This window comes from Pseudochaenichthys georgianus, chromosome 7 (assembly GCF_902827115.2).
Source record: "Pseudochaenichthys georgianus chromosome 7, fPseGeo1.2, whole genome shotgun sequence".
Classification (NCBI taxonomy): Eukaryota; Metazoa; Chordata; class Actinopteri; order Perciformes; family Channichthyidae; genus Pseudochaenichthys; species Pseudochaenichthys georgianus.
In genome coordinates, this window is record NC_047509.1 from 32,384,178 (window position 1) to 32,396,255 (window position 12,078).

At 39.4% G+C, this 12,078-nt stretch overlaps 1 protein-coding gene across 1 annotated transcript in view; it reads left to right on the plus strand.

Moving 5' to 3' along the window:
• Positions 1–12,078, plus strand: part of prex1 (phosphatidylinositol-3,4,5-trisphosphate-dependent Rac exchange factor 1) — a 124,733-nt gene that overhangs the window by 53,453 nt on the left and 59,202 nt on the right. Inside the window, exons 13-15 of the mRNA XM_034086497.2 lie at positions 374–423; positions 3,179–3,254; positions 3,756–3,828. Of these exons, the coding sequence (XP_033942388.1) occupies positions 374–423; positions 3,179–3,254; positions 3,756–3,828 (199 nt within the window). The remainder of the gene's footprint in view (positions 1–373; positions 424–3,178; positions 3,255–3,755; positions 3,829–12,078) is intronic.

Here is a 12,078-nt window from a genome sequence, read left to right on the forward strand (position 1 = left end):
CTGCAACTTTGCTAAAGTGTGCCAAATCAAAAATGAAATAATTGAAGGGTTCAACATAGAATTTTTTTTATTGATACAGCATAAAAGTTGGTGTCTGCTGCCTAACAGTTGTACATGTTCACAGAGTCTGGAGGCACTTATCACCTCCCATAGAACTGTGATTCCAAACAAACAATATAAAGACTGGTATGTTAGTTTGCTTGAGTCTGAATTTCCCAACTATAGCGGGATTATGAAATGTCCAAAATGGATAGCCGGGGGTAACTCTTTTCACAGTTAAATCTCTTGTCCTGAAGCCATGCTGCTACTTGTTTAACCAAGGTGTGTGTGCTCTATGACTCAGCGTCTCCACTTCTCTTTTCTTCTCTTCCAGGGCGTGAGGCTGTACTGCCGCCTTCACAGCCTCCACACGCCTGTCATCAAGTAAGTACCTGCCCTTCTCCCCCCCCCCCGCATATGCTAATGCCCCCACTCTCCAGGTGCACGAATACATATTCATGGCGGCTTCACATTCGGCCCGCTTGACCCTGTCTGTGATGACTGAACTAACAGTAGCCCTGCCAGGAATAGGAGCCCTCAAACCTCCCTTTTTCTCTCCAAACTTTAGACTCCCTGCCAGATATTTGCTGCTGTAGGTTCACCAGATCCAGTTCAGGTGCAGGTTGCCAGGTTTTTCCTGAATGAAGGTTTATATGAGATAGCTCTTAAAGGATTAAGAAAAACTACTGGTCTGTTAATCTTTAAAGTTTTATGGATTATCTTAATTTATGCTAGTGGATTTTAAAATGTTTGTACTTAACAAACATTTTATAGAGGCCCTATTATGCTTTTTGGGGTTTTCCCTTTCCCAAAACCTCTAGTCTAGTGCCTGAAACGCCTCCTTTGGACTACTTTGTGTATTTCCGTAAAATAATGACATCACTATGTAAGACTCACACTTCTATTGGCTAGCACTTCAACACATTGTACGGGATAGGCTAAGAGGCATGACATCTCTAAGCAGTTGACCAATCACCACAGAGCCGACCGGCTAACCAATCAGAGCAGACTGGGCTCTGGTTTCAGACAGAGGGTGAAAAGAGGTGCTGCAGCACAGCCAGTATGACAAAAATAAAGAACAGTAAAGCATGTAAACATGTCACAGTAGAGGCACAACATACAATATGAACCTGAAAATGAGCAGACATTTTTTACATCACAAATGACTTGTTTTCCCTCCTGTCTGCTCTCTCCCTCTTTAACACACAAAGACACTCTCACAATCACACTAACTGACTTTCTTACCTACAAACCATAGCACGGTTACACTGGAATATAAACACAATACAGTTTATACACACTCACCCTACCTTGTATTTTATTTACCCTATATGATAATATATACAAATGCAGTTCTCCATTAGTTCCTGATTATTCTTTTAAACTTCTATGAATCCTTTTGCACTGATTGTGGGTAAAATACCTGAAGTGAAATTAGTCTCAAAAAGAGGAAGAATGATCTCACTGTACAGAAATGCTTTCCATCGGAAGAGTCAGAATCAAGTACAAGTTTATACAGAAGCACAGGAAACGCACACGTCTTTCCCCCTACACACATTCTCAGTCTGCCGCGGCCCCTCCCTTTATACTCTTCCCCATTCACCCCTCTATCTCCCCCGACATCACTCACCCGCTGATTGAAGTGCCGGGCTTGCCATTGGGCGCAAACAAAAGAGCTTTTGGCCCGGGGATAAATCCTATTACCATACAAAGGCAATCCCTCTCCCTGCCATTCACATATTATGTAATAAGTCCTTGGCTTTTTTTTTGTAACCACCACTAAATTGGCATTGTAAGTAGCAACCATTAATTATAATGTTACAGTGATGGATGTGTTGCGTTTTATGTATTATAAATAATTATAAGCAGTGCCTCACTTTTCTTAAACTTTGTTGAGTGACAAAGCGCCCGCACGTTTTATATAAATAAAAATAATGACATATAATAAAATGGATATAAACATAATAAAATCAACTTTAATGCTGTCTAATGCTGTAGAGAGGATGACTCAGAAAACCATTTGTCCCGCTAATCATTTATGAATGCTGCTCCCTTTCCATGTTGTTTTAATACAATATCAATCAGTGCACTTCTTCTACACATCTGCTCTCAACCGGTGTTTCTATTGAGCTTTCGTTCTGAATGTGGAAGTGTACAATATAGGGACACACCCAATATCTTACTCATAACATTGAGATGTTAAAGCGAATATACCGTTTGACACTCAAAACCAACCACCATCCACTTCCTGTTTCACATGTTTACATATATCAGAATTATAAATCCTTTTTTGGTGGCCACAGAGGGGACATTTACATCGTTTAAGCACACGCATTAATAGAAACACACATTAATAGAATACAAATCTAATAGTAGAAGCATAATAAGAGTTATGTATATATATATATATATATATATATATATATATATATATATATATTCATATGTAAAGAGGTGAACTAGCAGCCAGTATTAACTTTGTTATCAAGTCACATGTGGTCGAATGTGATAAAGTAAATGTACTTAAGTGCAATTTTACGGTACTTTTGCAATACCTCAGTATTTTCATTTTATGCTACTTAATACTTCTACTCTGAGATATGAGAAATATAAATCAACTAAATAGACATTGACAAACAATCTAAGGTTAAGAGGTTCATCAGCAGTATATAAAATAATAATAACATAACACACAACACATTTACTAGCTGTGACATTAATCCATCAATAATTATAACCTTAGACTTTAATATATATTATTCTAAAATAGGCCATAATGCAAAAATACTTTTACTTCTGGTACTTAGGTCAAGTCTGATGTCAATACTTTTGTACTTTAACTTAAATAATATTACTTTGGACAGTATCTACAACAACAATTTGTGATGTTGTAATTGCAAAAACACAAATAATATATATATTTAAGTTATTACTTCAGCGACTCTATCGGTTAACCAAAAATGTAGACATTACATAAACAGACACTGTGTTGGCAATGTTTACCACAAAGAGATTTTGTTATGTTAAACACATGTTTCATGTGAACCCACAGACTTTCAAGAACTTTTTTCACACACTATTGGCATTTTACTATGGTAATACATCCTTTAAATTATTTCATATTTCGTTGCTTCAATAGGGACCGAGACCACCATCTGAAAACCTTCAAATCGGTGATTCCTGCCAGCAAACTGGTTGACTGGCTACTCCTGCAGGTAAAAACGAAGATGTGTTACACTTTAATTTAATCAATACACATAAAGTAAGCATGCAACAATGGTTTACAAATACCTGTCGTACTGAAACTGGGTAGTTTTCTTGTGTCATTGTCATAGATTCTTCATGTTACTATTTGACTTTTAACCACTGCATCGAAGGCCCAAGTCAAAAAAGTACTTATAATAAAATTATCAAAAATATCACAAATACTTTCTGCGGTTGAAATGGGACATACTTTCAACAGACAGAACATTTACGAAATTAAAAATACATTTGCAAAAAATAAATAAATAGATTAGTCAGATCACCAAGAACATATTTGATCAGCCTCCTAATCTGTCATTGTCTTTATTATAGACATATGAATTAACACATGATGGCTTACAAATCACCACCCTGATAACTTGATAACAGTCTGCTGTGCATGAGAAGGTGTGAAACATCCATTGTGAGTGACTGACTGACTGAGTGTGTGCGTCATTGATCTGGTTTCCCAGGGAGACTGCTCGACCCGAGAGGACGCTGTGACGCTGGGCGTGGGGCTCTGCAACAACGGCTTCATGCACCACGGTCAGTTGAATTTCATATCACACACACACACATACATGAAGGGGAAAGACATACAAGGTGACGAGGATTTCCCCCTTCATAATGACACCCTTCTTTTAACTTAAGTTAAAAGGATCAATGACACATGCATGGTGTGTTTGCCTTATTATTTACAGTGTTCACATGTTCACTGCTGTATTTTGATTAATCATTCCCTTACATTTTCTGCACTATTCTCTTTTCTTTACTCTATAATTCATTTTACCCTCAAGTCACTCGCTCTACCCACAAAATAGTTTATTAGAATATTAGCTTCTCCTCTGTCATGTCTTCATAGTTTGAAGAAATTGTTCCTTAAATATTCATACCTGGTCTCAGCCAAGTCTCTCATTGACCACATTGTAGTGGAGCGGCTTTGGGTCTATCCCAGCGTGTTGAGCGTAAACAAGCATTAGCACTGTACCCTAACCCCAGTTGTTTGGCTTTGCCACATGGCTGCCTGGGTCAGTCCACCGAACCATGACTGCTGCTCGAGGCCTACAATTGAATCTACTTAGAGGAAGAGTTTTTGTAAAGTGAGAACCACTTAAAGGAAGTACTTCGTGTTAGAATACTGAAGAAGTAATATGATGACAGTGCTACTTGATCGGGAAGTGAGCAAAGAATACAGAAGTCTGAGTCATTGTTACACATTTTCTATTTGGGAGATGTGTAGATAAGTAAATTATAATGAATTATTATCTCGGGTTGATAATATGTTTTAAGGTTTGGTTTGTTAAGGTTAGGGTTAGGGTCTTTCGTTGGCCAAGGAAGGCGTTTTTACATTTGTAGTGGATCTGAATCACACGGCAGGTATAAGCATTATTCATGGTTCACACGGTTCCTTGAAATCCTTGAAAGTTTGTGAATCTCAGGAAAAACCTTGCAACCTAGAAATAAATAGACAATGGTTATTATAAGTGATTGGATTGATATCTTTTGTGCGAAAAAAAAGTGATTTGATCATTATAGTTAACGGCAGTTGTTATCCTCACCTTAAAACTGCAAAATTGAGTGTTCACACTTTCAAACCTCGCCATCACTTTAATTGTTGTCTGTTTGCTTCTGTTAAGCTTGTTACCGTCGACAGACTAACTAACCCCCCAGTGTCAGTAGCCTCTGACTTTCTATCCACCAGGGCGTGCAATGATTTTGCCTCCTTTTTCACTGACACAATTCAGAAAATCAGACAAGCAGTCAGTGCCTCTGCATCAGGAACAGCAAATGTGTTGTCTCTGTGTCCACCTAACAACAATTCAAGCACCATGACACAATTCCATCAGATTAATGATAAAAACCTAGAGGACATTATACAACTTCTGAAATCCTCCTCCTGCTGCCTTGATATTATTCCAACAGGATTTTTCAAAGATGTTTTGCCTTGCATGGCCTCAGATCTACTTCAGATAGTAAACAAATCTCTTCACTCAGGTATTTTTCCACAGGCCCTGAAAACTGCAGTCATTAAACCGCTCTTAAAAAATAATAATCTAGATGCTTCAGTAATGAACAATTACAGGCCCATATCAAACCTCCCATTTCTAGGTAAGATCATTGAAAAAGTGGTTTTTCAAAAGTTGAGTAATTTCTTGCATTTAAATAACTGTTTCGATGTGTTCCAGTCAGGCTTTCGTCCAAACCACAGCACTGAGACTGCTCTTGTAAAGGTCTTTAATGACATCCACTTAAACACAGACAGTGGCAGAACTTCAGTGTTAGTATTATTAGATCTCAGTGCTGCGTTTGACACTGTTAACCACATCATATTACAGTACTAGACCAACTGGAAAACTGGGTGGGTACATACACATCTGAGTTGAAAAATATGACATGTGGGGTTCCTCAAGGCTCCATCCTGGGGCCTCTTCTCTTTAACATCTACATGCTACCACTGGCTCAGATAATGAAAAACAACAAAATAAGGTTACCATAGCTATGCAGATGACACACAAATGTACGTAACAATTTCACCAGGAGACTATGCTCCAATTCAAACACTGAGTAAGTGCATTGAACAAATCAATGACTGGATGTGTCAGAACTTTCTCCAATTAAACAAAGATAAAACTGAGGTAATGGTTTTTGGAGCCAAGGCAGAACGTATAAAAGTGAGCGCTGAGCTTCTGTCTGCAATGTTCAAACCAACAGATAAAGCCAGAAATCTTGGTGTAGTCATGGACTCTGACCTGAGTTTCAACAGTCACATTAAAACGGTTACTAAATCAGCCTACTATCACCTAAAGAATATATCTACGATTAAAAGACTAATATCACAGCAGGATTTGGAAAACTTGTCCATGCTTTTATCTTCAGTAGACTCGACTACTGCAATGGTGTCTTCACAGGTCTCACTAAAAAATCTATTAGGAAGCTGCAGCTGATTCAGAACGCCGCTGCTCGAGTCCTCACTAACACTAAGAAAGTGGATCACATCACTCCAGTTCTGAAGTCTTTACACTGGCTTCCTGTGTGTCAAGAATAGATTTCAAAATACTGCTGCTGGTTTATAAAGCACTGAATGGTTTAGGCCCAAAATACATTTCTGACCTCCTGCTAAATTATGAACCATCCAGATCTCTCAGGTCTTCAGGGACTGGTCAGCTTTCTGTCCCCAGAGTCAGAACTAAACATGGTAAAGCAGCGTTCAGTTATTATGCTCCAAATATCTGGAACAAACTCCCAGAAACCTGCAGGTCCGCTTCAAATCCAGGCTGAAGACTTTTCTTTTTGTCGCTGCTTTTAATTGAACTATTCATATCTTAGACTGCACTGTAACTTTTATCCATGTATTTTTCCTTTAATGTTTTAAATTTAAACTTAATTAATTTCTCCATGATATTTATGAGAGGGACTGCTCGAAAGTAGGATATTTGGGATATCCATCGTAGCCAGGGTTTACGATCAGTTTTTAGGTGAGTTGTACTGAGGAACAAGTATCACAGCACTGACGGGTGAAACATAGTGTTTTTGGTAACACGGGGTGTTCCGGTAACACTTAGACTTTGTTATGGACGCAAAGCAGAGTGGGGGGCTAGTACGCCCTCCGGAGGGTCCGGTTGTGGATGTCATGCGAGCAAAACATGGTGAAAACCGTCTGAAACTCCATGACATTTATGAGAGGGACTGCTCGAAAGTAGGACATTTGGGATATCCATCGTAGCCAGGGTTTACGATCAGTTTTTAGGTGAGTTGTACTGAGGAACAAGTATCACAGCACCGACGGGTGAAAAATAGTGTTTTGGTAACACGGGGTGTTCAGGTAACACTTAAAGACTTTGTTATGGAATGCAAAGCAGAGTAGGGGCTACTACACCCTCCTGAGGGTCCGATTGCGGATGTCATGCGTGCATAACATGGTGAAAACAATCAGTCTAAATCAGGGGTCTCCAACACGTCGATCTCGCGGGCAGCTTTTCAGTAGCTCGCCGCTTGATTATCGATTATAGCGTAGTAAGGTTGCTTCTTGATTTTTCGGCCGCGGCCGGACAATAAAGTTTTTTATTTTAGAATTGTTTCTGTCACACGAATATAAAATTGGTCCGTGACGCAGAGATCAAGGAGCAGATGTGACAGCGGCACAGCGACACCACACACGGAGCAGTCTGCTTTCTCCAGCAGCACCAGTCAGAACCAACGGCAGAATGACCCGCTCTGAATCAGGCCGCGTCGCTGCGGTTCAGAGACACAGAGGGAGGGATTTGTGTTTTTGAAAAACACTCGTTATTGTCATGTCAGGTTTTTGGTGGATTTAATCAAGTCTTGGATTGCAGAGTATGAATGTCCTCTTGCTATTTTCAGTTAAATACGCGTGTAAAGTTTGTGAAGGCAGGAGGAAAGCTTCCGCGATCACCGTCTCCTCTCTGTTCCTCCAAGCCCCGCCCCCTCCTGAAAATAAACTAATAAGAGTGACAGGCTGATAGTGACCTGATAGAAACGTTATTATTCACTTAATCACTGATTGAGATGATGAAGATAACTTAATCTCATACATTCATGGGATTCATGTAACGGTTAAAACAGAGAATGTAAGTGTGCACCCACATGCACTATTTTTGTTTTTATAATGCTGTTGTAAATACTCCTGTTGTCTGCTTTGTTCAGACTCAGGTCATGTGTGTGATGCCTCATTCAAGACATTCAGTGTCCTTTTTTTAACAGAAGACCGTTGCTTGAAGCTGCAGCTAGACTGCAGAAGTACATACACCTGTATGGTGGACTCCATGCAGCGCCAGTCATCTCACTGACTGTAAAAAAGAGTGAATGCACTTATTTTACAGACGTGCCATAAGATGCTTGCAAGGTGGTGATTAAGGCGATGTATTTACTATGTGGGCCATAAGAAGAAGTGAAAACATTGTAATTTGCTCTTGGACATTTATGTGAATCTTCAGTGAAGTACTTACTATGTTGTCCATATTAATACGTGAGAAATTGTCGTTTTCTTGCACCTTGATGTGAAGTTAAGATTTTAGATAAGCTTTAGTATTGATTTCACAAAAAAGTAGCTTAATTCAACTGATGAGTGCTATGTGAATAAATGTAAGCGATGTGATGCAAGTAGCTCTTGGCCACTTTCATTTTTTTTCAAAGTAGCTCTCAGGTGGAGGAAGGTTGGAGACCCCTGGTCTAAATTAACAATCGGGATGGAAATGTTCGGATTTCCAAAGGGAGGTTATGTGAATAAATTAAAAATCAAGAACCGAAATAATTGAAACTATTCATATCTTACATGTAGACTGCACTGTAACTTTTACCTTTACTGTTTATTTTATTAGCTTTCTTTTAATGAATGATTTTAAATGCCATTTTCTTAATGTCTTTCATTTTCTTTTTAATGTTTCTTTTATCTTTTACTGTTTTTAAAATGCCTTTGGCTGAATGTCTTCATTTTTGTAAAGCACCTTGAATTGCCTGGTGCTGAAAGGTGCTATATAAATAAACTTGCCTTGCCTTGCTAGTTCTCATTAGAAACATTCTCAGTGTTGTAACGGCAATTCATCTTGATCTGCGGCTCAAACTAGTGCTATGTAGGGACCTTGAATTGAGGGAATTCGGCCTGTAAAGTCATGAACTTGATGTTTAAAAAGCTCTGGGATTATGTTTTCCTCCATGGAAACGGCCTTGGTAGAGCTCTGCTCTCTGCGATGGGCCTTTCATTTTAATTGGAATAGTTCATACCCTCTTAAAGATCGAATTGGAATACATTAATACAGCAAACGGGCACCATTTCACAGGCTACTTTCTAACATGGCTTGCAGCACTCGGTACAAGTGATAGACTGTACAGATTAATAGCGTACAAACCTCTTCTCAAGTTTTATATTTAATTGTCATTTTACACATAAAATCAGTCCTTGGTTGTTTAAAAGTGGCTTTCTTTTTCTTAAACTCAGCTGATTGACACCTCACCCATCATTTCTTTTTTTTATTTATTTAATTAGTTTGTTAATGTTGCTAAAAAAAAGTTAAAAGGTGAAGAATTCCAGAAGCACAACAAAAGAAAAGTTAAACGAATTTAAAAAAAAAACATGCCTTGAGTCAGAGCAGTTTTTTCTTTACATTATCAACAGAAAGAAAGGAATACAAAAATAAAATAAACAATAATAATAACATTACATTTAGAAATGTTTATATACACACATAAAACCTACGTACAAAATGTAAAGTTTGATATAAAACAGCCCCAATAATGATGACACTTAAAGTACATGTTCAAAACTAAATCCAAATGAACATACAAACACATAATATTTAGTTGGGATCGTAGTTAAAAGTGAAAACACTGTAATATGAGGAACAAAGTTGATTGAAAGACAATGATAGGGGGCTAGGACATGTCATCAGAGTACCTCCCCTTGCTTCATTTAATAGTAAAAGCCACTCACACCTCCCTCCCTCCCTCCCTTCACCATCTGTTGTTGGTGTCACCTGTTCTTTTTACCTCGCCCTCCTCTCTGCCCTTCCCCAGGGTCACGACCTCTCTCCTCTCCGCCTGTCCACACTCCTCACCTTTCCCCAACTCACACTTTTTAGTCCTTACTCAGCACATCTGTTGCTCTTCACCTTGTCTCTGTCGAACTCTTATTCTTTTTCTGGCTTTGTCATGTCCTTGTCTTCCTTCACTTGTCTTTGTATGTCTGTCTGTCTGCCTGCTGGTAATTGATATGAGGTTATGAGGCTCCTCACTGATAACATATAACATGGTTAAATGCCTTTCGTCTGTCCTTACCTGCTTACATCATATATCCACATGTCTGTCAAGACCACCTGTTGGGTTTTGTCCTTCAGGTTACAAACAGGGAACAATTTTCACCTATCCTCCATTACTCCTGTTATACTCTCAACATTAACAGATTGAAAGATTTATTTACTGATCTTATTCATCATATGCGTATTTGTTATGCTTTTTGACATACAAAACAATTAAAATAGGCAAATGTTCATATTGAAAACAAAACATGGTTTTCTTGTGAATGACGTAGTATTCAAAAGTTATATCAAGTGATTCAGTGAATACATATCCAACACTCCAGCAGCACTCCCTCCAGTTGAATATGTGGTGTTATGCTATTATTTGACCACAGCCCGTAACTCAGAGGAAATAACTCACGTTCAGGCTTTGTTTTAACTGGCATAAGGCCAGTGGAGTGGGTGTGTGTGTAATCAGTTTAGGAAGGCTTTCATTCACCTGAGGGGCCAGATGCTCGCCAAATCTCTGAACAGCTGGGTACAGCCTCAGCCATATAGATGTATGCACCTAAGATTTGGTAATGTTCCTAGTTGGAAGTCTTTGTATGGGTAGATGTGTGTGAGATTTTGGCCAAATGTAATACATTCTGTGACATCCAGGATGGATGTTTTTTTAAATGTTTAACTTTAAACACAAGGATATCTACCTCCCACATCATGGCTTTACTCCAAATGTGAGCTTCCTGTGTCACTGTCATTTCATACACACTTGTGTATCTGCACCTGTTGCTGCATTGTTCGGAGACTTGATGCAAGTAAAACAGACAGTGAGAATTGTTGCCAGCGAGAAGAGCCGTCACTATTTATTCTAATGTTGTGTTCAACAAAAAGTTACAAAATCAATGTTAAAATACAAAAAAATAATCCAAGAAATGTTTTGTTGACAATAAATGCTCACATACTGTAACTGAAGGTCTCAATGGCATTGGCTTAGGTTCTTTCCTGAGAAATATTAAAGGAGCCCTATTATGCTTTCTGGTGTTTACCCTTTCCTGTAGTGTGTTAAATAGGTTTTTGTACATCTAACACTCCACACAGCCCCCCCCCCCTGCCTAAAATGCCTCAATTGTGGTCCTTTGTTTTCTTACGCAACATAGTGACATCACTATGCAACACAGGTGCTTCTATTGGCTAGCGCTCCTAGACATTGTATTTGACTAAGGCTGCAGCCACACGGAGACGATAACAAAAACGAACCGGATTCGATATCAAAAAGTCTTCCGTCCACACGAGACCACTGGAGACGCTGTAGTACATATGCCGGGCCTGTAAGTGGCGCCGTACTTCCGGCACAAAATACACCAAAAGCAGCGAAGAAGACCCCCCGAGCATGGTTGACATGGTTGCCCTCCTGTTTATTCTCCGCGGTGGATTTAGCAACATGTAGTTCAAGTAGTTCTCCATGTCCACTTGTTGCTGATGGTTGTGGTAGAGGAGCAGAGGCGGGGCTATTGCGTCATCATTATCAGGAAATTATCGTATAGGGCGTAGACATGGAGCCGTTGGCCCCCCAGAGCGTTGCGTCCGCAGATCTACCCACCTTGGGACCCGTTTATCGTTATCTGCGTTTCCCTGTCGGCCTCGTGTGGCCGAACCGTCTATAAGATGGAGAACTGTAGCGGATACGACCCATTTCGTCTCCGTGTGGCGACCTAAGGTGCTGGTCATCTCTAAGCAGTTGACAATCACAACAGAGCCAGCTAACCAATCAGAGCAGACTGGGCTCTGGTTTCAGACAGAGGGTGAAAAGGGCAGGCAGTAAGAGAAAATAAAGACCTTTTTTAATATTAAAGCATGTAAACATGTCACTGTAGGGGCACAAAATATGAACCTGAGAATGAGAATAATAATGCCCCTTAAAAACAATCCACAGTAGGGTTAATGTAGTGTGTTATAAAAAATCCAATCCTGCTATGATTGTAGAAGCATCTGTAATGTGTTCTCACCTGTTAGCCGTGCCCCATGTGTTGGAGTGGGCTCAGCT